The 26,096-nt window shown below is 50.2% G+C and overlaps 1 protein-coding gene and 2 long non-coding RNA genes across 3 annotated transcripts in view; 2 read left to right on the plus strand and 1 right to left on the minus strand.

The window, feature by feature from the left end:
• LOC122234947 overlaps positions 1-1,183 on the plus strand; it is a 16,759-nt gene extending 15,576 nt beyond the window's left edge. The window contains exons 3-4 of the long non-coding RNA XR_006212948.1: positions 64-440; positions 1,101-1,183. This is a non-coding gene — a long non-coding RNA (uncharacterized LOC122234947). The remainder of the gene's footprint in view (positions 1-63; positions 441-1,100) is intronic.
• FAM180A (family with sequence similarity 180 member A) lies at positions 433-14,037 on the minus strand. Its single transcript, XM_007076257.3, has 3 exons — positions 13,560-14,037; positions 3,029-3,129; positions 433-1,528 (listed from the first exon to the last, which is right to left on the minus strand). The coding sequence occupies exons 1-3, from the start codon at positions 13,633-13,635 to the stop codon at positions 1,184-1,186; spliced, it is 522 nt and encodes a 173-aa protein (XP_007076319.1). The 5' UTR covers positions 13,636-14,037; the 3' UTR covers positions 433-1,183.
• LOC122234946 overlaps positions 1,440-26,096 on the plus strand; it is a 40,895-nt gene continuing 16,238 nt past the window's right edge. The window contains exons 1-4 of the long non-coding RNA XR_006212947.1: positions 1,440-4,101; positions 7,055-7,498; positions 11,107-11,213; positions 13,502-13,694. This is a non-coding gene — a long non-coding RNA (uncharacterized LOC122234946). The remainder of the gene's footprint in view (positions 4,102-7,054; positions 7,499-11,106; positions 11,214-13,501; positions 13,695-26,096) is intronic.

Here is a 26,096-nt window from a genome sequence, read left to right on the forward strand (position 1 = left end):
CCTTCGCCTACGAGCTCCGATTTAACACGGAATTATGACAAGCCTCCCTGCTTTGTCCCTTAGGTGGTAGCAGCCAAAATAGAACAAATTGCAACGGGCAAGTTGTGTTGGAAAGAAAGAGGAGCGCCCTCTTACAGCCTCACAGTGCAGAAGGCAGGACACACACCCGACAGAATCAGCAAAGCCCCGGGGCCTCCTGGGCTTGGCGCAAACAGTCCAGCAGACCCCTTAGGTCCCGGTGTCCTCCCGGTGATTATCTCACGGCTGGTTCAGTGATCGTGGAACTTTCGGAAGCCGAGCAATCTTAGAGGTTATTTTATCCAGTTCCTTCATCAGAACGTTTCAAAGATCCTAAATAGAAGCTCAAGATGTTTCGTACATACAGTTAACAAAGACAGCAAGTCAGGATTGCTAAAATGAAGGTTCTGGCATTTGAAAGGGTAAGTTCTGTTGTCTAAAAAATCATTTGTATTTGGGGCGCTCAGTTTTGGAGCTCTTCCTAGGGTGATCCTCTCTGCATCAGCGTGCTTTCTCTGTTCAGAAGACGTGGTCTGACGGTGTGCAGCCTCTCTGTGGGCCCCCGTCGTGTTTCTCCTCTGTATTAGATCCGCTTTCGGAGAAGAAGAGACAAGACAGAGAGGCCATAAAATTACTGATTTTCTGGCTGATGCTTCTTGGTGACTTTTGGAAAAGTTGACAGGTGGATCTTTGGCTAACAAAGCGTTTATTTGCTATAGCTCCAGCTTTTCGTTTTAAGTATCTTAACTATGTGGAACCTTTGGAATGATGTTCATTCAGCCTCACGCCCTGATCTCTGTCCCCCCATCTTCCCGCAATGCCCAAACCTCTGTGCCGTCTCCTCTAGCTCTGTCTTCGGCCTCGGGTGTTTATGGCAGTCACTCGGTGATGAAGCGCATCACCAGGCAAATCAGGTGGCCTTTGGGGGCATCTTGAATGACCACGCTAGCCCTTTCTTGCAGCCCCGGTCACACTGTGACATGAATTAGATGTGCTTGTCAGGGAACTACCAGGGGCAAAGGACATGGGGTTACTTATTTTATCTCTGCTACTCTGAGTTGGTGGCATGTGCTTTGTTGCAGGGCTCTGTAAATGGAGTAGAGAATGAAGAGTGTTTGGATTACCGCGTGTGCTGGTCCCTGCTCCGTGGCCGTGGGCCGGGCTCTCAGGGAGACACTCTGGGGCCCGAGGACCGCATCAAGTCATGCCTCAGGGCCTGGAAGAGGCTAAGGAGGGATTGGGCCCAGATGTCCTTCTGATGCCCTTGGGACAGGGCGGTGCGGTAGGCCGTGTAGGCCAGGGTCAGCGCTGTCCTTTCAAAGTCCTCTTTCTTGAGGATGCCAGGGTGGCTGGAGAGGCTGGCGCTCAGCCGGCGGATGTCCGGGATGCGCTTGGGGATCACGTCATTGCAGATGGTGCGGAAGTCGGAGGCTTTCCTCAACGAGGAGAGCTCCTCGTCCTTGATGGAGATCTTCAGGTCAGGGCTGATGTCAAGTTCAGCTAGCAGGAACTGGAGAGAGACACAGGACGTGGAAAGACATGAAGCATTCAGGCTTCACTGAGGACACCAGTGTATTCGTTACCACGTGTGTTCATTGAGGGAGACAGACGAGGAAAGAGCTTTGGAATCCAAGAGACCTGGGTTCCAGTTCCGACCTTCCCACTAGCCGTGTAACCCTGGACGAGCTACTTAACTTCTCTGAGCCTCATTTTCCTCCTGTGTGAAATGGTTAGTAACAGTACTTCACTGGGAGGTTGGGAGAAATAAGTAAGGCAAATACGGACAACGTCTAACACTGTGGCTGGTACAATGCCCCTATTTAAGCGACTGACTTACTGTTATGAGTGCCCTGGACCAACCCCCGATTCCCTTTCTCCCCCCCACCCACCAAAGATCGTCTAAAGCATGCGCTGACGGCTTGGGGTAATTTAAAATCAGAAGCTGAATCTGAAGGATGCAGAGAATTGTACGAGGAATTAAGTGGGACACAGGGATTTGTTCTCATTTCTCACCTGTTCTTTAAGTGTAGGGTGGGGTAAGCCACACGCAACCCCTGCTCAGGACCAGGCTCATATGAGGAACGTAGCAAATACCTCTTGGACTCAGAGTTCTAACTCTCTTCTTTGTCTCTGACTCCCCCTGGCTCTAATCCATCTTCCATGCTGTTCTCTGCTATCTTTCTAGAACAGATCTGTTCACGTGACTCCCAATTTCCAGACGTGCCCGAGTTTGTTCCCCGTGGCAGGATCTGAAATCTCTCCCTCCTCCCCCCAGCTCAACTGCTTGGCTGCAGCAGGCCATCTCTTTCTTTTTTTTTTTTTTTTTTTTTAGGCCATCTCTTTCTTAACCCGAAAGTTCTGGTATGTGGAGGATGTGGGAGGATGTCAAGGCAGGAGGGGGATTTGGGAGATCATTGTGGTTCCTCATTTAACAGTTGAGGAGATTCAGCCCAAGAGAGCAATGGGGGCATATGCAAGGTCGCACAGCCGATGGTGATCCTGGAATTTCCCCACTGAGCCAATCCAGGCAGCCTTGGGGGATTTGCCTGTGGTTTGGAGAAGGAGTGGGGTATTGGTGGCAAAGGTGAGCGAGGCAGAGGAAGAGAGCCTTCGGGGTGGCCCCAGACTGTCAGAAGCATACAGTTACTGGAGACACGGCTCTACTGAGACAATCAAGGTGGCATTGCCTGAGCACCCCTGAGCCTTTGCTGGGGAACGTGGCTCTGCTCTGCAGCTTGGGTGCTGGTACTCGGAAATCTCGAATTTTGCTTGGACTGAACCCTTGCAATGCCATCATTCCCTGTCACGGCGTGTGGGAAAGGGAGGAGATATGAGGAATACCTTACTGTGGGATGGGAAGGATTCGATGAATCCACAAACTAGTCTAGACCAGGCCCTATGACAGCAGAGGCCACTCATTTTCAGGGACTTAGGTCCCTTTGCCAAAAATCACAGCGAAGGTGCGACGCCTTTTGCGTGACTTGAATTGACCACTTTCTTGTCCTCCTACCTCGTAGAGCAGTTCTACTTCCTCCAGGGAGCTCTGCAGGACGGGATTCAGGGGCATGGATGAGGATCTCTTTGGCCGATGCGCAGCAGGAAAGAGCATGGCTGCAAGAGACAAGAGTTAGTTCGAGAGGCTGCTTGTGCACATGGCCTTCTCCCCACCGCTGACCTGGAGGTGGGCCGGCCCGTCTTGAAAGTGACTGACTCCACGTGGTGGTGGACGTGAAGCAGGAAGAGGTGACAGACAACTCTGGTGTGCCCCAGAGGGCTCCCAGGCATGTCCCATGTTACTATTTCAGACCAGTGATTTCAAACCCGCTGCTCATCAGAATCATCCCGGAAAGTTTTGAAAAACTAGATGTGTAGGGATATGGATACCTTAGGGAATTTATGTAAAGCAAAATAAAACAGAAACGAGCAGACAGCCCTCCCTGCTGCCCCCCCGCCCCGCCCCCAGTTCAACAAATGAGTTCTCCAATAACACCGTTCCCTTTGTTAATACGAAATGCTGGTTTATATTTATTGACAACCCTTTTAATCAGAGGATCAGACTTCTGGCTGTTCCCCAGCCATCTGAAATCGAGCTGCCAAGACCCTGGACACAGGTGACAAAGGGAAGGCAGAGAGCCGCCACAAGCCCCTGACACTTGGCCCTAGGGGTGTGTGAAGCAGAGCTCAGGGCCTCCCCTGGGGGCGGGCCGAGAGGGGCACGTGGCGTGCCGTCACTGGTTTGCCAATGTTTTTGGAGATACTGCATTTGGAGGTGGTACCTGGAGGAAGACGGATGAGCTGAGGGGTGGAGGGGGTGGAGGGAACTGACAGAGGGCAGGTGAAGAAGACAGACTAAGATAGGGTATGGGTGTAATCGTTACGAATCCCAGTTCTCCAGGATGGTCTTGGGTGGGAGCAGACAGCCCCGTTCACCCCACAGCCCCACCTTGTGCCAGGGCGCCGCGCAGAAATGACTGGTAACCCTGCTGCCTGCAAATAAAAGAAGGGACCCTCTTCTTCAAGACACTTTCTTGTGCCCTGCCAGAAAACTGGGGAACCAACCGTAAACATCCAAGCCGTGTCCAGGTAAGTGGCGCCCCCTGAAGTTGCGCAGTGCGCGAATTGCATAACCATACGTGACCGCTCTCCTTCTTGATAACGGTGCCCCCGGGGCCATCAAGAAAGGGTCCAGGGACGCCCAGGGTACGGTGGCTAAAGAAGTAGGGCACTGCGTAAGCATTTTAGAAGACTTTCTTTTGGAAGGGATAAAAATGAAACATCTTCAACATAGGGGACATTTCCTGAAAAGCACATTGGTAGGAATCTCCTACTTCCTGGAAAAAGCTGGCTGGTTGTAGTATTGCTATGACATCATTTCCTCCGTAACTCATTTCTTATCTTGACCACGTGTTTCTCACAGGCTACGACCCATATGGTTTTGTGTTTCTGCACCTCCAGCAGGGCCTGGCAGGCTTCCAGGGTGTGTGCAAGGTGCAGCTGTTGGCTGACCAAGTCCCTGCGTGGAACGAGGCCTTGAGGGGCTGACTGGCCAGCTCTGCCTCCCCAGAGGATTTGGGGGAGAGGAGCCTGGGAGTTGCAGAGCAATATTTCCTGGCCCGGCATTTTAGCAAAATTTGTTTTCTTTGCCAGTGAAGTGCCAGCTTCCCACAGAATCGTGGATTTGGGGGCTTGAGAAGGCCTTTGTCCCTGTTAACTGTTGTTTCAGGTGGGGCTCAGGAGAGTGAGGCATCTCCAGCTCTACCGGTTTGCAACCTTGACTGCACATTAGAATCACCCCGGGGAGGTGGGGGGCGGTCTACGGCCATACCACCCTGAACGCGCCCGATCTCGTCTGATCTCGGAAGCTAAGCAGGGTCGGGCCCGGTTAGTACTTGGACGGGAGAATCACCCAAGGGGCTTTAAAAAATATTGGTGCCTGGGTCCTGGTTCAATTGAACTAGGGTACAAAGGGGACAGGAAGATTTTTTTTTCAAAGCTTCCTAGGCTTCGAATGGCAGCGTCTAATGGTAGCCAAGGTTGAGAATCAGAGGCTGTTTGACCTGATGTGTAGAAGGAGCTGCCCAGGCTATATGACCACTCTCAGTTTAGCCCAGGGGTTCTTCCTTCTGTGTGCCCTTCTTTTCTTCTTACCCTGAAGGGGTGGATGAAATTCCGTTCTCGGGATCTGAGAACAACTTTACTTTCATTCTTCTCCCTAGCGGGATTCCTCTCTTATAGTAAAATTACAAGTATTGTTCCCTTAAAATAATTCACACTGTTCCCCTCCCCCCCCCACCCCAAATTCACACCCCAGCAGGTAAAGGGGATGAGAGGAAATAAATGTCCTGGGCATGGTGTCCTTTCTGTGTCCTGTCATCTCAGACTTGGGACGGCTGCCTTCTGGGAAGTTCTTCGCAGCGAAATCGTCTCCCCGTGAATACTGACACTTCTTTGACTCACACGCCCCAAGTGGACCCTGAGCTCTCAAAGAATGGGGAAGAAAACACTTCTAGATTCAAAGCTCAGCTTAATAATGAAAACACTGTTGTTTCCAATAGCTCTTAGTCTTAGTCTTCTTAAAATAGCGAAGATTGTTAGAAATAGCTTCAGCCTCTAGACTCAGGGACTGATGATTGCCCCAGACAGTGTGGGAGGAACATGGGATTCTGAAAGATGGCCCCCTCCCTCCTTGCTGTCCTGTTCTACCCACTTCCACTACATTCTGCTGGTTCTCCTCCCACTGGTGGTATGTTGGGCAGGTGTTTTCTACCGCCATGGGTGTGGAAGTGTAGCTGCCCCCGGCCAGACATCTCAGAGGCTCGGCAGTTGCCCAGGTCTGACTTCCCGTAAGCCAGGCGAGGCCTGGAGAGGAAGAATGTGCCTTCACGGAGATGCTGGAGGCAGCGCATGAGAAATAACCTATGTCTGGTCCGTGTCAAAACATTTGGGCGTAAAGTGAAGTATGCGGTCACTCCAGATGTTCTGGTCTCCGACAGTGAAGGCCAGACTCTGCCGGAAGTGAAAATGGCCAAAGCAAGAGCAGACCGGCTCTCAGAGGTGTCTATGGGTGAGGCTGTGAACCAGACTTGCTCCCTCATGGGTAGACCAACAGCTTCATTCCCCCAGGAAGCCCTTCCCCGCGACCCCGCTGTCCACCGTCCTTCTTCATCTCCTTAGGCCCTCGGCATCCTTTCTACACATTTCACATCTTGCCGTCCGTCACCCTGAAAGTGTTCGTTCTGGTTGCCAGCTCCTGGGAGCGAGGGAGGGAAGAAGTTTCTGCTTCCCCTGTTTGACCTTGATGTCTGCATAACACTGGGCTTTAAGGGAAGCCTCAGTGTATATTTGGGGATGATTTTAAAAACAAACCACGTATTTTTGTTTTTTTTTAAAGCCCAACAAGGGGCGTCTGGGTGGCTCCGTCGGTTAAGCGTCCGGCTTCCACTCAGGGCGTTATCTTGTGGTTCGTGAGTTCTAGCCCCGCGTCGGGCTCTGTGCTGACAGCTCGGAGCCTGGAGCCTACTTCGGATTCTGTCTCTCTCTCACTCTGCCCCTCCCCCATTCACGCTCTCCTTCTCTCTCTCTCTCTCTCAAGAATAAATAAACATTAAAAAAGAAAAACCAAAATCCCAACAAAAACAGAACCGCCATGGAGACTCCTCAGGCTTTGCTGGGGTTTTTCCTCTCTTCCTCCACCTCACCCCTACATTTATGGGGGTCGTTGTAAGGCTGTGTCCTCACGGAGAGTGATTAGTCAACGGTTTGGGGCAGAACAGTCTTCCCAAGGCGGAGGGGAGGGAGACCAGAATGTCCCCACTGGATGGCCGTGAGCAACAGCACCTTCTCTGAAAGAGGGGACAGCAGGGGAAGCTAGAGACTGGCAGAAGGGTCCCACTCCCTCCTAGGCACCACCTGAATGTTGAGCCTCAGGCGGGAAGGCTACAGGGACAGGCGTGTCAAAATCACTGACTTTATGTGCCTTTTGCTTGATGTAAAACTGGGCCACTATGTTTTCTTCTTCTCCACCCGACACACCCAGCCCACTTTTCCAGGATGCGAATGTGCCCACGAGGACCACCCCGCGCCACCAGGGGCCGTCGGAGACTTCCACGTCTCCTCGCGCAAAGGTCTCCTGTATGGCTGGTCGCAGGGCAGGAAGACCATGGGCTTCTCCCCGGTTCCCTGACTCCCTGGACAAACGAGCCTTCGGGGGGAAATTGAGGCTCTGTGATAGGACAGACCAGCACAGAGCAAATGACTCACTTGCTAAACGTTATGCTCGTGCACCAAGACAGCCCGGGAACAGAGTCCAGAGATTCGAGCGTCATGTGTCGGGGCCTGTTCTGTCCACATCTTCTGCTGAGAGACACATCTGGGCTGCGGACCAAAGTTGTTAAAATGTGGAGCTCAGATACCATAACTGTGCACGAGCCCACTGTGTGCTCATCGGCATGCTTTGGGCTTTCTACACGTACCTCGTGAGGTAAGTACTAACTTGCCATGTCATAGATGAAGAAACGGGGAGGTTAAGAAACTTGCCCCGGGCCACCCAATTTGTTTGCCGTGGGACTGAGATGAAAGCCAGGCTTTGCGGGCTCCAAAACCCCATCTCGCCAGTAGGGAGAACAGTGCTGCCTTTTTTGTAAGCGTATCGGCCCAAAGACTGGGCTCGGGGAAGGATAATGTAGTTAATGATGAATGCATTTGGTATAAAACAGATTCTGAAATGAATCACGCACAATTTTTAAAAATCTCCGACTTACAATAATGTGAGACGCAAGGTCAAATTACTACAGGCCTATGATTGCTCTCTTACATAGACCGCCGACTCCTTTGCTCTCTCTTGGTTCCTTTGTGACCACTTGGCAAAATGACACCCCATCTCTTCGCCTATTCAACTGCTGCACCTGTTCACCTGAAATGCGGCCAGAGGAAAACACACTCATGTTAGATGGTCTCCTTTTGAGTTCATGATCGTTATCCTCACATGGGCCTTTATGTGAAAATTTTTTTTAACGTTTATTTAGTTTTGAGACGGAGAGTGTGAGCGGGGGAGGGGCAGAGAGAGAGGGAGACACAGGATCCGAAGCAGGCTCCAGGCTCCGAGCTGTCAGCCCAGAGCCTGATGCGGGGCTCCAACCCACGGACCGTGAGATCATGACCGGAGCTGAAGTCGGACGCTTCACCGACTGAGCCCCCCAGGGGCCCCCTCATCTGGGCCTTTAAATGCTGCCCGACCATTACCCATACTTCCCGGTTCCTCTCACTTGGTTTCACACCTTCCGCCCTTTCCTTAAACCAGTTGCCTGTCTCTTGTCCGCACGCTCTGACTTCTCTGCTATTGTGTCCATGCTCCCGTCTCCACGTGGGTGTGCGGAAGTCTCCACTGAAGGTGGCCTTCGGCCTTTCCTCCTTTTCTCGCCTGCATCGTTAATTGACGTTCCCCTCCTTACTGGATCATTCGCATCAGCACGACAACTGGTCTCTTTCTATCTTAGAAAAAGAAACCCCTCTTCACTGGCTGCCCTTCGTTCTCACCCACCTCTTCACATTGCGGAGTCCTGGCCTCGTCTTCGGCTCTCTGCTGTCTTCCGGCCACACTCACTTCTGTGCCGACTTTCAACTTCATATTCCAGACCAGACATCCATGCCCCCGACCACCTGCAGGCATCGCCTTGCCCATTCGTCTCTCCTGAGCCCACACCCAGGCCCAACCCCAACACACACACACACACACACAAACCCATCTCCCCCCCCCACACCCTTCCTTCTTTGTCTAGTCGTCCCCATCTCTCTCAGTTGCTCAGGCCAGACACCTGGACTTTTCTATTTCGCATCCTACAGCCAACCAATCAGCCAATCTTGTGGGCTCTACCTTCAAAATATACCCGGAGTCTGGCTGCTTCTTGCAACATCTCTGCTCGACCCCTGGCTCCGGCCGTGAGCACCTCTCCCCTCTCCTAGTGGTGTCTCTGCTTCCATCCTCGGCTCCCCGCCCCCCCCCCCCCGTCATTCTATTCTTAATACAACCACTAAAGGGAAAACGTAGTTCGGATGCTGTCACTCCTCTGGCCAGAACCCTCAGTGGCTTCAATCTCGCTCAGAGTAAAAACCCAAGATCTCCAGAGGACGAGCAGGTGCTACAAGACTTGACCTCTTCCTACGTCTCTGAACTCGCTCGTCATTCTCCCTGGGCTCACGCCACCCCAGCTGTGGGCCTCACCGTTCCTTGAGCATGCCGCACCTTCTACCACGGGGCCTTTGCACTTCCATTTCCTCTGCCTCGAATACTCTTTCTCTGGCAACTGAGTGGCTCATGCCCTTGCTTCCTTCAGGTCTTTAGTCACCTCTTTAGGGAGACCCTCCCTCACTTCTCTATTTAAGAATATAATCCTCTCTACTCTGTCCCTAACTTATTGTCCTCAAACAAACCAGATGTCTTATTTGTATAGGTGTTTATTGTCTGTTTCCCTCACTAGAATGTCAGCTCCCTGAGAGCATGGGATCATGTCTGTTTTGTTTGCTGCTGTGTTCCCAGTGGGCAGCATCCTGCCCACAACTGTTGAATGAACCGATGATCCATAGAAACACATTAACTACCCTTGTCACGCCCCTCCATTCTTTTCAAACAGAGCGCTTTACTAATTCCTTCTTTTCTAACAGGATGGTTCTAGAATTTATTTGCAATTCCAGGTGCCTGCTGAATATCAAAAGGCTGGTGTGGTCTCCTGTCTCTACCACACCCTCCCTGTATCTCCGAGGAGTCCTTATCCCTGCTTGGGAGAAGCTCCTTTTTTTTTTTTTTTTTTTAAGTTTATTTCTTTTGAGGGGGAGAGAGAGAGAGGTGGAGGTAGTGTGCGTGCAAGAGGGGGGAGGGGCAGAGAGAGAGGGAGAGAGAGAATCCCACGCAAGCTCTGCACTGTCAGCACTGAGCCTGTTGCTGGGCTCGAACCCAGGAACCGTGAGATCATGACCTGAGCCAAAACCAAGAGCCAGACACTTAACCGACTGAGCCATCCAGGCACCCCTGGGAAAAGCTACTTTGAATGATCTCGGTCAAGGCTGGCACCTGTCCCTCCCCCTCCCCCCCACCTACCTTGAGCTGTCCAAGCTTTCTCACCCAGACCCAGGGACAGAAGTCCCCTTACACGGAAGAGCCTGTCTTTGCTTTGTGACCTGACCTTCTCTCTGACTTCTTGTGATCTGGGGCAAAATCTCCACCCACCCCACCCCACTCCCCGTCTTCCAAATGTGCTCAGTAGAACAGAATGGTATTAAGGCCAACCATGGTTTCCACATAACCACACAGCACTTGTAGCAGAGAGCTTGTTGGGAAGGATTCCAACTGCACACCGTATCAAGCCGAAGTACAACCACATTTTTAATGAATCCGTGAAAGCAACTCAGTGCAAATGATAGTGGGTGTGGAGGGGAAAAAAAACCTCTCATTTACAAAAGATCTTTTGGGAGATCTTATCGATGTCACTTACTTTTCTGCTCCCGGGCCAACCCTTTGGAAACCCAGTGGCGTGCTGAGGGAGCCAGGACCTTGGCCCCGCGTGTTGGGTTCCTCTGTGGGAGTGTTTCTGAAAGGGCCAGACTGCCCCACCCCCTTGGGGGAGCTTAGGGCTGCCGGGAGCACCCGGAGGGGACGTGGGAGCGCCGGGCAGACTCTGATGCCATAGATGCTGATGCTGGGCTGGGGGACAAAATCCAGCTGTGTCCTTCCGGCGGAGGGACCTGGGGCTCATCAACTGCCTCATCCTCTGGTTCCCTCACCCGTGGATGGTCAGAATAGCACCTGCCGGTGGGGGTTACTGCGGCCCCCGCAGTTATCCCGGTCCCGTCAGTCAGTCAGGACTTACTGAACACTGATCACCAGCCCTTCCCTTCATGGAACATTCGTGATTGAAAACACACACGCTAAAAGGGACACGTAAAGATGACATAAATCCCACCAGGTAACTAAAGGGCCATCCTTCTCTATTAGCCTGCTTTAAAAAGAATAATTTACGTGTGTTTAATAAAAACAGATATTTAATGTGTACATTCTAATATATACTTTCCTCTTTTTTTTTTTTGTTTTTAAAGACTGGTTAGCTCCCCTCAGCCCCCCAAGTGGAGCTCTGCCAGGCCCTGGGGGCGCAGGGAGTTGGGCCAGGCATGTCCGGCTTCTACGCTGGCCTCCCGAACCACAGGTGAGTCATCAGGTCGGTCAAGTTGGTGGGGCCGGAAGAGCCTGGCTGGCCCGGAAAGCTGCCTCCCAGGGCGGAATCCTAGAGAGCACTCGTCGGGAGAGGCTGGGAGAGCGTTGGGACAGAGGGTGTGTTCCTTGTGGGTTTATTTCTACATTTCCGCTTGGGGGCAGGGGGTGGGGAAGGGTGGAGGCCGGGGTGCTGGCGTGGGGGTGGGGTTGGGGGTAAGGATGAAGGCCAAAGGAACAGTTAAGTACGTTTGGAAAAATTGTTGTGTACTTGGGCGTGACTCTCATTCCGTCTTTAAAAGAAAAGGACAGTTGGGTCTTCCTTTTATAATTAGGAAAAAATGTTAAAAATGAAAAAAAAAAATCAACTACGTGGAAGACTTTTGATGATGGTTGCGGGACTCTGTCATTTGTGGACTCCGAATCCTGACGGGAACCACTAATCTGGCGCTTAACACGGATGCCTCATCGTGTCCTCTGTTTCACCAGTGCTGACTTCCCGTCTCCAGATGGGTTTGTTATTATTATGCAGGGGGCAGACCTTCCCCAGGGAGGCCCCGGGGCAGTCACTTGGTCCCAGGCTGCTGCTGCAGAACCCTCTGTTGAGCACCCCAAACTTCCTCAATGAAGTTTTTTTCAGAGGTTTAAGTGGGAGGTGATAGCTCACATTTAGAAGGTTCTTCATCGCGTACAAAGCGTCTTGTTTACACTTTGAATGTGACCTTCACCACGAAGCGGGGAAGATAAATTTTGTTACTGTTAATACGCGACTTGTTAGCGAACCAAAGCTCGGAGAGGTTAAGAAGCTTGCCAGACGTCACACGACCAATTAGAGGCAGAACTGAAATCTCTGGGTTGCTTGTGGGGAAAGCTCATGATGTGCCTCTGAAGTTTCCAAGCCTTGTTACAAGTCAGATTATCTCATTTGCCTTTCTAACAGCCTGTGCATTAGGAGGGTGGATGTTGTCATCTTTCTCTAAGAGACAAATTAAGGAAGGCCCCCAGTGTCGCGCAGGGGCAAGGGGCCGAATGTAATGCCAAGATCTCTTTGCTCTCCTTCTAAGTGTCGCCTCCAACGTTTGTGCGTATCATGAGCAGAGGTGTGTGTGGGTGTGGGTGATGTTACCAGACGGAAAAAAAAAAAAAATAAAAGGAAAACGCTACATGAATTATTCGTCTCTGGGCAACAATCGCTTCACAGCTCGGCTCAGAGAGCTGGCAAGTCCCTGATCACAAGCTTAAAAATGAGGGAATAAGAACCTCAGATAACCGCGGTGGCTTTGCTCCCCGCCCGTGTCACATCCGTTTGCCCTGTGCTTCTCTGTTCCACACTGGCTGCTCCTTTCCCGACACTCTCCCTGAGAACCCGGAGGCTCATCGTCACCCCCGCCGTGCCCCCGCTGCCATGCCCGTCCTCATTCTATTTTGGATCTCTAGAAACACCTATGAGCCTGACTTCTCTTTCCAGCTCTCTTGGGGAGAGAGACCTCAGTCCATTTCAAGCAGTGGAGACCGTCGGGTTGAGCTCTGCACGGAGTGGTCCTCACTGCTGCTCCCTCGGTCCCCAGCAGTAATCAACTGTAATTGGCTGGACGGGCGACCAGTGTCTGCCACCCGGAGCCGGTCCTGGGCACAGAGAAGAGGTGCCGCACGGTCCCCAGGGGAAGGAAGTCGGCTGTGAGCGAAAAGCCTTGCCGGGTTCCCTCCTCTCCGGGGTGGACTGCGGGGCCAGTGGGAGTAGCCGTCTGGCACACACGTGAATGCTAAGGGTCACCCTTGCTCTCCTGCCACTGGGCCGGCTCTCCCCAGCTGGAAAGATGTGCCCAGTCTAGCTCAGGAGCCGCGTGGAGACCTCCATGTGGCCAGCCCGTGGCCAGGGCCCCTAGTCGGGTCCCCCAGGTGGCAGGCCTTTTGCAAGCCAGCACCCAGAGCCCCGGGATACTGGTGTTCTTCCTGGTACCTGCTGTTCATGTGCCCTGTCTGGCTGCAGCAGGGGGCGGGCGGGCAGAGGGGCTGGAGGGAGACTACCCACATCCACGGAGCAAAGATAACTTGGCTCTGGCGTGTCAGAAAGGGCTGTTTTCTGCGTTCTCCACCTCCACCCAGATCCCTCAGCGGCTTTGATGTGTTTCAGCGTCCCATCCCCCATCACCTTCTAGCACCTTCTCACTTGTCAAGAAGCATAAAGTAATTGGCAGAGACGAGATAAAAGAGGGGTGTGTGTGTGGGTGCCTGGCGTCTAATTTCCTTCTACCGTCTTACTCTCCCCCCCCCCGCCCCCAGATTTCTAATTGCATTTGAGAAAGAATAATGAGCATCAAATAAATACAGAGCAACTTACCCCTGCTCCACCTGTGGGACACCGCCGCCTGAGCATCATAACACAACAGCAGAAGCAGCAGCGTGTTCCAACACATCTTTTGCTCCAAAAAGGTGACACTTGTCCTCGAACCCAATGGGACCTCAGGAGCTACAGGTATGCCCGTGCTGGTCCTCCCAGTGTGAAGGTAGAGTTCTTACCCCCCTTCCCTTTACAGAAGTGCAAAAGGCGTCCTTTCCTGCCCCAGAAGGGTGGAGGCAGAGACTGCCTCTTAGGGGGGTGGGGACACAGGAATTGGGACCTCTGCTAATTCGACTCTCTCTGGGATTGGGGGACCGGGCTTCCACAGAGAGACTCTGTTTTTGAGCACATCTGGAGTGACTCACGGGGCATGTGATCTCCTTGGCAGTGGGGTGGATAAATATAATTTCTGTACTTGAGTTCCATGTGTTGGATGGACCCACTGGAATTTTTCTTTAGCAAACAGACTCGTGGAACTTGTTAGAGAGCCCGGCAGAGAGCTGGCTGCTGTCCGCATCAACACACACACACACACACACACACACACACACACAGCAGAGCCAGGGGTGTAGACTGCAGGAAGAGCCAGGAGGCTTGGCTGGCAGACCAGACACTGGGGCTGGCAGCCCAGCCTTGCCTTCAGGACAGCAGAGTCATTGTGGTGTCCGGGCTGAGTGTCACTTGCTGCCCTTCCCCTGAGCTGGACCTAGCCACGTTGGTGCCTGGGGCCGGCTCTGAGAGCCTTCCCCAGGTGGCAGGGTCAGCGGGTTGTGAGGGGCAGAAGCAGAGCAGTGCTGTGGCACGGGGGTATTGTACATGCGGGTAACCATCCAGGGACCCACAGGTGACCCTCTCCTCCCGGTCACATTCATGACGCCCCAATTTCTGGGCTATGTCTAGCTAGACCTGGGACCAAACCGCTTTGATTCTCCTGAGCAAAATGGTAGTGTTTTTCCATGATCTTTTTGGGGGTGACTATTTTTTATTGAGGTCTAATTGACATATAACATCGTGTAGGTTTAAGGTGTGTACAACGTGACGATTCGATTCGATGCCCTTCTGTATTGCAATAAGATCACCACTGTGGCGTTAGCTAACACCTCTATCGTGTCACGTAATTATCATTTCTTTCTCGTGGTGAGAACATTTAAGGTCTGTGATCATTTTTTTTTAATATTTTTTTTAACGTTTATTTATTTTTGAGACAGAGACAGAGCATGAACGGGGGAGGGTCAGAGAGAGGGAGACACAGAATCTGAAACAGGCTCCAGGCTCTGAGCTGTCAGCACAGAGCCCGACGCGGGGCTTGAACTCACGGACTGCGAGATCATGACCTGAGCCGAAGTCGGCCGCTTAACCGACTGAGCCACCCAGGCGCCCCTGTGATCATTTTTAAAGTACTGCCATGGACACCTTGGTTTTTGTCTCATACCTTCTTGACCTTCTCCGAAATGGTAGATGTGTAATGCCGGAGCTCGAAGGACATTTTAGGATGACTTATGTGCATGGTTTCCCACCTAAAGAGGTGGTGCCCAGGGTGCAACGGCCCCTGGAGAGACCTCAAGGTCTCTCTGCTTTGATCAGAACTGAATTTTTTTTTTTATCCGTTACAAGAAGTTGCTTGAAAAACAAATTTGACTATAAAATTTGAAAATCACTGATCTGGGATGCCTGGGTGGCTCAGTCAGTTCAGCGTCCAACTTCAGCTCAGGTCATGATGTCACAACTTGTGAGTTTGAGCCCTGCGTTGGGCTCTATGGTAACAGCTCAGAGCCTGGAGCCTGCTTCGGATTCTGTGTCTCCCTCTCTCTCTCTGTTTCCCTCTCTCAGTGTCTCTCCCTTTCTTTCTACCCCTCCCCTACTCATGCTCTGTCTCTGTCTCAAAAATAAACATTAAAAAAATTAAAAAAAAACCCACCGATCTTACTAATATTGACAGTAGCTATTGGGTACTTAATTTGTTTCAGGCGCTGTGCTAGGCCCTCTCCTTGTCTTGACTGATTTAATGCTTGCATCGAGCTCTGAGGTCTGTACAGGACTGCTCTCCTGTCTTGTAGGCATATACTGTGAGTCACAAATGTAATTTAAAAATTTCTGGTAGCCCCATTAAAAAAAGTGAAAAGAAACAGTATTATACCAATCATAATGTTATATTTTATTTAACCAAATATATCTAAAATATAATTTCTACATGTAATCAATATACGTCTCAACAGAATCTTTTCTATTCTCATGTGTATTTCGCACAGCACATCTCAGTTCAGAACAGCCACATTTTAATTTATTTACTTATTTTTAATGTTTATTCCTCTTTGAGGGACAGAGAGAGAGCATGAGCAGGGGAGGGGCAGAGAGAGAGGGAGACACAGAATCTGAAACAGGCTCCAGGCTCTGAGCCGTCAGCACAGAGCCTGACGCGGGGCTTGAACTCACAGACCACGAGATCATGACCTGAGCTGAAGTTAGAAGCTTAACCGACTGAGCCACCCAGGTGCCCTCAGGACAGCCACATTTGAAGGGAATGCTTAAATACATGTGGCCAGTGGCTACTGCACTGAGCAGAGCAGGGCTAGGAGAGGTTCTGTCACCAGATCACCACAGTAAGTTTAGTTATTGCCTCACAGAAATTCTACTTTCTTAGCAACTGTTACCTGTACAAAACAGTGTGATCAGTTCTAGTGTCCATGATATACATCGCATCCCCAGAACATACTTATATTATAACTGGAAGTTTGTACCTTTGACCACCTTCACACATTTCTTCTATCTTTGGCAACCACCGATCTGTTCTCTGTTTCTTTTCTTTCTTTTCTTTTTTTTTAGGTTTTACGTAGAAGTGAGATCATATGGTTTTTGTCTTTCTCTGTCTGGCTTATTTCACTTAGCACAATGCCCTGGAGTTCCATTCATGTTGTTGCAAGTGGCATGATTTCCTTCTCTCCTATGGCTGAGTGATATTCCAGTGTGTGTGTGTGCGTGTGTGTGTGTGTGTGCGTGTGTGTGTGTGTGTGTATGCACACACACCACCTCTTCTTTATCCATTCATCTGTCAGTGGACACTAGGTTATTTCATGTCTTGGCTATTGTGAATAATGCTGCAGTGAGGATGGGGGTGACATGGCTGGATCAAATGATAATTCTATTATTAATTTTTTGAGGCCCTCCCCCCATGCTGTTTTCCACATTGGCTGCACCATTTTGCATTCCCACCAACAGTGCTCAAGTGTTCCCTTTCCTCCACATCCTCACCAACATTCGTAATCGCTTATCTTTTTGATGATGGCCAAGCTAACAGGTGTGAGGTGATATCTCATTGTGCTTTTGATTTGCATTTCTCGGGTGATGAGTGATGTTGCACACCTTTCACATACCTGTTGGTCATTTGTTTGTCTTCTTTGGACAAATGGTCAGTTCCTCCATCTGTTTTTTAATCGGATTGTTTTTTTTGGCTACTGAATTTGTATGAGTTCTTTATGTATGTTGGATATTAGTCCCTTTTCAGATATATGATTTGCAAATATTCCTTCCCATTTTGTATGTTGCCTTTTCATTTTGTGGATGGTTTCCTTTGCCATTCAGTGTACTTCTTTTTGTTTAATTAGTTAATTTATTAGTTCAGAGAGAGAGAGAGAGTGTGTGTGTGCACACAGAAGAGAGGGACAAAGGGATGAAGAGAGAGGACCCCACCACTACAACATGGCAGCAGGAGGCAAATGTCTAGTTTCTCCAGGAGCCTCACTGGAGGCTAGGAAACCCCTGGCCTAATACACTGACTTTTTCATGCTCTCCTTGTTTTTCTTACTCACACAGCAATTCTGCGCACATGGGCTGAGACCAACAAACCCTGGGCTTCTGTGATGACACAGTAAACCCACAACACTGGAGCTTCCCAGAGTTACTGATTGTGTAAAGAACACTTTGGGGGGTGGGAAGGATGTTCTACTTAAGGCAACAGCCTTTGACTCCATTTTTACCTCTGAACTCCCACTGCCCTTACCCGTGTACCTCTGATCAGCAGCGGTTGCTTTACAGCTTAGTCATACCTAACCATTTACTGAGTTCTGACCACATACCTGATTTTATTTCATTCAGTTTTCATGGCAAGTCTGTTTGGTGGATAGTATAACAGAGCTCATTTTATGTATGGCAAATCGAAGCTTAGAAAGGATAAATAGCTAGGGTCACACAACTCTTCAACGGTAAATACTCTTATAAGCTACCTAGCAGGGGTTGAGATGAAAACGAAACGCCAGTGAAACAGCTTCTACACGCCGGAAGCATCATGCAGCAGAGGGACTGTGGGGCTGGGCCCATGCAATATAGAGTAATAGGTGGGGGGAGCTTCTGGTCATTTTGAGGGCTTCAGCACCAAAGTGGGACAGTCAATACCCATTGGTTTGTCATTCACTAATTCATGCATCTAGTCTTTGGGCATCAACTCTTTGAGTTGATCAGGCAATAGGCCTATCAAACCGAATGAGGGGTCATCCCCAGCATCAAGAATCTGTATTCTAATCAGGGAAATAGGCACCTCCATAGATATTTAGAACATGCCATGTTAGATTTAATGATGGAGGATCCTATGGTAGGAAACGAGAGGGGAGAGTTATCAGGGAAGGCTTCTTGGAGGAGTTGAGACCGGAATTAAGTTTTTAGGGATGAGTTGGATTTAATTAGGTTGTGGAAGAAGGAACAGTGCGGTGGGGGTTGGATAACCCGAAAAATGGCACAGAGGGGAGAGACAAGTTGATGTGTATGTGGAACTAAAAGTGGTGGCCTTGTTGGAAGATCAAGGATGAACCAGGTGGCAGTGGGAGGCAGGCTGGGAGGGAGGCAGGGCCCAGTCAAGGAGAGCCTTTTGTGCCATTCCCGGACTGTGCGCTATCGGGAATAGGGAGTCATCGAGGCCACTGTCGGGGGAGTGAGGTGGCCAGCTTTATGGTGGCTGTGCTGCTGAGGGTGGATTTGACAGAGTAGAGGCCAGTCAAGGAGAGAGCAGATACGAAGCCCTAGGGAAACATGATAAGGACCTGAAGCAGGGCCGGGGCTAGTGGTGAATGTGAGGAGTGCATGACTTGAGCAAGCTGGAAGTGGTAAAATCAGGGGCACACGGTGATCTCACAAAGAGCTGAGAGAGGAGAGAGGGGGCAGACCAGAAGTTCTGGGGTGTCCCCAGCTGAGACTGTGGGCACGGAAGGAGGAGGTGCTGGTTTCAGGGATGTTGTGACTTCAGTGTGGAGGTGTGGAGTTTGTGTGCGGGGCCCGCGTTGCTTGGTTTCTAGGCGCTCGCTCCCTACTGTGCCCTCGGTGCCGTGCAGCTACTATTTACCTGTGGGTCTTGGGGATGGCTTCTCACTCTCTGAGCACTAACCTCTGCATACGGGGGTTCTCTGCTGTGGTCTCAGCGGTAAGGATGGGAGACAGCGTAAACTTTTCTCGGAGAGAAGGGTTCTTTGTAGATGGATTGGGATATGAGTGAAAATAGATCCCCCATTGGAAGGAAATATGGACACCATGGCATAACTCTTTTGGGGTCTCCCCCCTTAACCAAGAGGGGGGCCTTAAGCTCCCCTCTTTATCTGGTTGACTCCATTCATCCTTTGCATTCTGGCTCAGGTGTCCCTCTCCCTGGGAAGCCCCTCCTGGACTCCCTGCCTAGAGCGATTTTCCCAAGGGAGCATATTTATAGTGCGTCAACCTATCCTCTGTATCTCAATCCATTTGTAATTTTACTTTGTGACATTAAAAAAAAATGTTTTATTTATTTTTGAGAGAGAGAGTGTGAGAGTGTGAGCGAGGGAGGGGCAGAGACAGAGGGAGACAGAGGATCAAAAGCAGGCTCTGCCCTGAGAATGTAGAGCCTGATTCAAGGGCTCGAACTCATGAACTGTGAGACCATGACCTGAGCCAAAATCAAGAGTTGGACGCTCAACCGACTGAGCCACCCAGGCACCCCTTTACTTTGTGAGATTTTGATGAAGCCTATTAAACTGTAGATTGTAAGCCCTATGAAGGCAGGGGCTATGCCAATGTTTGCTCACCATTGTATCCCCAGTGCCTTCTGACACTTAGTAGGTGCTCTGCCAGCAAGGCAGCTGGGCAGTAGGGGTCTCTGTCAAGGTCCTGGCAGAAAACAGGTGGCACTGTTTAAAAAGGAGCTGAAGCATCTAACGTAGAGACTCTTTACAAGGAGGGAAAGCTTTAAGGGACCAGTCCAGGGACTCATCACAGTGGAGGCTGTTACTATGTGGGCGGGATCGAAATAGGTCCCCCAAGAAGATATTTTGAAGTCCTAACCCCCAGTTTCTGTGAATATGATATTATTTTGAAATAGAGTCTTTGCAGATATAACTAAGTTAAGATAAGGTCAGTTTGGGTGGGCCCTCATCCCATGTGACTGGTATCCTTCGAAGAGGGGACACAGACAGAGACACATGAGGAGAAGATGGCCATGTGATGATGGAGACGGAATGGGAGGGATGCACCTGTAAGCCAAGGAATGCCAAGATTGTGGGCCATGATCCGGAGCTAGAAGGGGCAAGGAAGGATCCTCCCCTACGTGTTCCAGGGGGAGCGTGGCCTTGCCAACACCTTGATGTCAGACTTTCTAGCCTCCAGAACTGGGAGATGATACACTTCTGTTGTTTTCAACCATCCAATATGTGTCGCTTTGTCACAGCAGCCACGCGACTCTCCTACACCCTCCCTCCACCTGGGGGACAAAGGAAGGAAATAAAGAGAGGCCACCTGCCAAGAGCTGGGGCCCAGGTGAAAGAATACAACCACTGCCAACTACGGTCCAGCAGGGAACAGGGGAATACACGCCTTGACCTCTCTCCTCTCCCCCTTTCTAATTTCCCTCTCCTGCTTCCATTAGTCTAACCCATCTGACAGCCAGAGGGCAAGGGAGTGGGGCGATGGGGTCTGTAGGTGTCAGCCTCCTGGGCACATGGCAGAGTGGCCAAGGGGGAGAGTAATGTGAAGGCCGGAAGAATAGATCCCATCCCGTAAGTAAGTAAGATGAATGGGAGCAGGACAGAGGCAGAACTCCAAGATCATTCTCGTTTCTAGTTTGGGAACAGACAGTTTTATGGCACTGCTCCGTTTCTATCATGCAGAGAAAAGAGAGGAGACCTAGGTTTTAAGAGTTGGGACTTTTGTGTCTGGCTTCAAGCCCTGCCCCCTGGCTCAACACCCAGGTTCTGAGTCTTATGAAGCCTCCCTCTCTGCGTGGCCAGCCGGCACCTTTAGGCTGGATTCTATTTTAAGGCTGTAAGTGAGGTAATTTGGTGTGACAACAGAAACACAGCTGTAATTATGAAGGGCCAGCCTCTAAAGCAGAAAAGTCACCGGGCCTGAAGAGTTGCCAACACAAATGACTCAGTAGTACGTGCACGTTTGTGCCAGGCTGGGCCAGGACACCCCCCGGCAGCACAGAGGTCCCCTGCACACAGAGTAAAAGGAACATTCGGGTGATTCAGCTCCTGTGGCGACGTAAGGCCTCCACATCCAGGCGTCGGCAGTTCTACGGGCCCGGGCAGTCATTTGGGGGAGTAAAAGTGAGGCCCACCAATTGATGGGCCAGTTGAACAAAATGGGCTGGATTTCTCCTCAGGTGGACATGCCATCAGGCTCAGGCTGGGCAACAAAGCCCCGGAAGCCGGGTTTACATGTCACCACAGCATCTGACATGCGATCAGTTCAGCCGCCTGGCTCCCGCATAGACGACGTGACCGCGTGGTCTCCATTGTAAGTGCAGGTGCCGTGTCTGGGGAGGCCAGAGAGTGGAGAGACTGTGTTTTTGTTTGACTTGTCCAGCCTGGGATCTTTGTGTTTCTCAGATTAAAAATAGCCAATTAGGGGGCGCCTGGGTGGCTCGGTCGGTTAAGCGGCCGACTTCGGCTCAGGTCACGATCTCGCGGTCCGTGAGTTCGAGCCCCGCGTCGGGCTCTGTGCTGACAGCTCGGAGCCTGGAGCCTGTTTCAGATTCTGTGTCTCCCTCTCTCTGACCCTCCCCTGTTCATGCTCTGTCTCTCCCTGTCTCAAAAATAAATAAAACGTTAAAAAAAAAAAATAATAGCCAATTATACCCTTTGCTTCTAGCGTGTGTGTGTGTGTGTGTGTGTGTGTGTGTGTGTATGTGTGTGTGTGAGGGAGGGAGCTAAAACAGGGACATAGCATGCATTCAGATTTCACTGGAACAGATTCTAGACATTCCTACCCATCCCTTAGGCTTCCTAACTCTATTCGTGATGCTACTAGTCCCTCTCAGAATTGACCCAGTTGTCTTTATATGACAAACAGGTGTCCACCCCTGCAAGCCACTGTGGAGAAAACATCAGTGGTGGCACTGTCCTCTGAGAGGTTCCAACTTTTTTTTGTTCTTTAGCGAAAGCAACTGCCAAACAGGATCCCCCAAAGCAAGTTACCAGGGAGTCTGAGATAGGCAGATGGGTAGACAGACAGATGGATCGATGGGCCCATCCAATCCAGTGCTCCTGGGGTTGCCTCGCCTGAGGAAGCAGCTGAAGGAGTCTTTGCGGGAGGGGCTCAGATCTTCAGTATGGTTTTCTTCTTCTTCTTCTTTTTTTTCAATTTCATTGAGAAATTATTGACAGACATCCCTGTAAAAATTTAAGGCATACAGCATGATGGTTTGATTTGCACACGTTGGGAAATGATGACCACAGTAGCTTCGGCTAACGTCCATCTTCTTGTAAAGGTAGAATAAAAAGAAAAGAAATTCTCCACGTGAGGAGAACTCTCAGGACCGACTGGTCAGGACACCGCTGTCCTCAGCAGTGTTAGTTGTAGTCCCCACACTGTACGACGTGTCCTTAGGACTTACTTATCTGATAACTGGAATTTTGTATCTTTTGACCGCCTTCCTCCAATTCCGCTCCCCCTGGTATAGTTTTCTTGACTGAGCACAGTCCAGAGGGATCCCTGCTGTGGCTTCCAGAAGGCATTTGCTTATGGTGACTACATACCCCGGGGAAGTAAAACTCCTCTCCAGCCCTCAGCCCCTCACTGCTGTTGGCACGGCCGGTGAGGGCTAAATACTGTTTGATCCCTCCTCAAGACTTCTCATTTCCTTTGCATTTTGTCCTCCAATGCCCTACCTACATACTAATAAGAACCTGGATATTTTTGGATATTTAAAGGCAAAGGAGCAAGGGCCTTAGAAAATATCAGCTGGATTTCTAGTTACTACCAACTAGGGGATGTTGGTTGAGGCATGCTATTTGCACTGCAAACTGTAAAGAAGGGTGTCTCAGTTACACAAAGAAGTATAAGTCACACTTGCTCAAAGAATTATGACCTAGGGGTGCCTGGGTGGCGCAGCTGGTTAAGCGTCTGACTTGCGCTCAGGTCATGATCTCGTGGTTCGTGAGTTCAAGCCCCATATCAGGCTCTGTGGTGACAGCTCAGAGCCCGGAGCCTGCTTCAGATTCTGTGTCTCCCTCTCTCTCTGCCCCTCCCCGGCTTGTGCGCGTGCCCGTGCCCTCTCTCTCTCTCTCTCTCTCTCTCCTCTCCAAAATAAATAAACATTAAAAAAAATGAAAAAGAAGAAAAGAATTATGACCTAGAAGGCAAGACATTTAATTAGAAAAAAACTTACAGTCAAGGCAATATCTACGAAGAGCAGTGGGTATTAAATGTGTGACACAGCCCTGCAGTATGTTAATCCACTGGGATGTTGGGAATGTTTGTTACAGGAGTTAGGCCTACCCTGACTAATATTCTGTGTGTGTGTGTGTGTGTGTGTGTGTGTGTGTGTGTGTGTTGGGGAAGGTGGGAGTGTCAGAGAGGTGGAGGTGGTTGGGTGATTCCAGAAGGAATTTCTCAGAATGGAAAGTTCACTGGGGTGGGCGTCTTGGCTGTTCTCCGGCTAGGATTCCATAGAAGGCGAAGACATTGCCGAGACTTTATAAAGGAGGAAGTGATTGGCGTCCCTGCAAGTTAAATCCCACCTCTTGCCCTGAATTCTCGCCTTGAAGGGATTTGATGAATGGATGTGAAAATATGCTCCGAAGCTGTCACTTACAGTAAATGGCGGGTCGGCTCTGCTCGGAGCCAGTGGGTGGCTGGGCTGGGAATGGGGAGGAACAGCCAGGGAGGCGTTGGACGTCCGTGATCCCAGCAGGCTTGGGGAAGAGAGGCTAGTTATGCAGGGAATTTCCTGCCTCTGCAACCCCTAATGCCAATAACCACAGCTTAGCAAATTTACCTCCTGGCCGCTTTTGGTAAAGCTTCAAAACAGTGCCTCAGAAGCTCTTTCAGGTTTGTCCTTAAAATCCAAATCCAGTCCATGGTGGGTTACTTTCTGAATCAAATTTTGGTAAATAACTGCCAGCTAGTTGATTTTCATCAGCTATCAAGGGGGAGAAACTTTCCTTTTTCTTTTCCCTCTTAATGCAGAAATGCTGGGGAAAGCATTTGTTCCGGAAAGAAGAGAAGGGTGGAGGCTAGGGGAGAAGTTAGAAAAATATCTTGGTTTTCGGATGGCATTGTCAGGGCTAGGGGGCACCAGGGGCTGGGCCGGGGCAGTCAGGTGCTCCTTATACATGGGGTTGTCATTTTAAGAGAAGGCTGAGAGCAGCTTTGGGAAAGGACTGAGAAGGAGTCAAGTAACCGACCAGCCCCACCTGGGCCTGCTGTGTGGATAAATGAGAGCGATGTGCACACGGACCTCCTCCTGCTCAAGGACCCAGGCAACAGTTTCACTCCCTATCTTGGAAAAGCAGAGTGGGGAGCATGTGTGTGGGAGGGTGTGCGTCTTGATTCGAAGGCGCTGGGAAAACAGCAGGACATGAGGTCAGCCAGTGCACATAAGGTATTCCTGGAGTATAGGTGGGGTGACCTGAGGAACAAACAGTGTCTGAAGGGGATGCCTAGGAATCTGAGTGGCTTGGGTAGAGGCCATTTTGTTGCAACATCTACACTTGGTTGTCCCCTTCCCTTTACTTGTGACCCTGTGCAGTAGAGATCAGTAGAGAGATGGGACTAATTAGGAAAAGGGAGAGGAGAGGAGAAGTCTGTAAGAAAGGAGAGATCAAGGGCCAAGCTAGGAGGGATGAGAGGAGACCAGGAAGGAATGGGGTGAATTTGCATCCCCCCAACTGCTCTGCCCATTGTATATCCCATGTGAGGAGGCTACATGGGTGAAGGGAGGCCATCATTGGTGGAAACCCGTGCCCACAGGGGGCACGGCAGTAATAATTTAGACAATTAGGGCTTCCAGTCTTCGTGGTTCAATAACTGCGTGTTGACTAAATCTTAAGGCAAAGTGATTTTTTTGTGTTTTTTAAAATGTGTATCCAAATGACTCTTCTCAGTCTTTTGTATGCATGTCCAGGAGGAGTATAAAAGTCCCTGCCTGTGGCTGAATGGATGCCCGACTTCATGATGGGCTTTGTGCTCTGCAGTTAGACCTTCAAGGTGTAATATGGGTGTGTTAGACAAAATAAGAATCAGAAAGAATAAGAAGGAGTGTTAGGAATTCATTCAAGGGTCCGTCTGTTGGAAGTGCTTTGGAGACCTGGTTAGTGGTCCCCCACGGGCCGTATTCCTTCGTTTCTCAAGGGAGATCAGTCGTTTTCCCACACAGCGCAGGGAAGTTGGCTGAAGCGGATACATTTATTTACATCTCACGGTGCCCGCTGGCCGCCTTCAAGTTGCTCCCAGTGGGAGAACAGGAGAGCATCTTTCCTTTGAGACTAGGAGTCATCTGCTGAAGCGAAATGGGTGTGTTTCTTGTACCACAATAAGATCTCCAGTCTTTGCTGGTGAACCCGTAGGTACAGAGTCGCATCCTTGCGTATGAGGAAACGACCACTTTTGCCCTGCGATTCAGAGGTCATTGTCATAACCCTGTGAAGTAGGTGCTTGGCAGCAGCTTTTAGAGAAGAGGTTGAGTTAGAGGGTTTTGTGGTTGAAAGGACTTTAGGTCATCGAGTACTTCTCTCTCTCTCATCATGCTGTGACCTGTGGAGGGTGACTGTCCTTAAAGTTCATTTGAATAGAGAATTGAAATAGGCACCTGAAGCCATTTACTAAAAAAAAAAAAAAAATCAAATGAACATAATAACCCCAAACTAAAACCAATGCAAGTATCCATTAATAAGAGAGTGGATAGGTGTGCCTGGGCGGCTCAGTCGGCTGAGTGTCCGACTTTGGCTCAGGTCGTGATCTCACGGTTCGTGAGTTCGAGCCCCGCGTCGGGCTTGAGGCTGTCAGCACAGAGCCACTTAAGATCCTCTCTCCCCTTCTCTCTCTGCCCCTCCCCTACTCATTCTCTCTCTCTCTCTCTCTCTCTCTGTCTCAAAAACAAATAAAAACCATTAAAAAAATAGGAGTAGATAAACACAATGTGTTATGTTCACACAGTAGACTATTATCCACCAGTAGGAAGGAACAAATTACTGACACATCATGGGTGAGCCTAAAAAGCATTATATTGAACAAAAGAATATGAGGTTGATATGATATATGATGTTGAAGAATAGGCAAAGCTATATATACTATGGCACTAGA

This window comes from Panthera tigris, chromosome A2 (genome assembly GCF_018350195.1).
Source record: "Panthera tigris isolate Pti1 chromosome A2, P.tigris_Pti1_mat1.1, whole genome shotgun sequence".
In the NCBI taxonomy this organism is placed as follows: domain Eukaryota; kingdom Metazoa; phylum Chordata; class Mammalia; order Carnivora; family Felidae; genus Panthera; species Panthera tigris.

Coding starts and splice junctions, on each gene's coding strand:
- FAM180A (XM_007076257.3), bottom strand. CDS start 13,635: ATGTGTTGGAACACGCTGCTGCTTCTGCTGTTGTGTTATGATGCTCAG. Junction 3,130..13,559: donor GTCCCACAGGTGGAGCAGGG/GTAAGTTGCTCT, acceptor TGTCTCTTGCAG/CCATGCTCTTTCCTGCTGCG. Junction 1,529..3,028: donor AAGTAGAACTGCTCTACGAG/GTAGGAGGACAA, acceptor GTCTCTCTCCAG/TTCCTGCTAGCTGAACTTGA.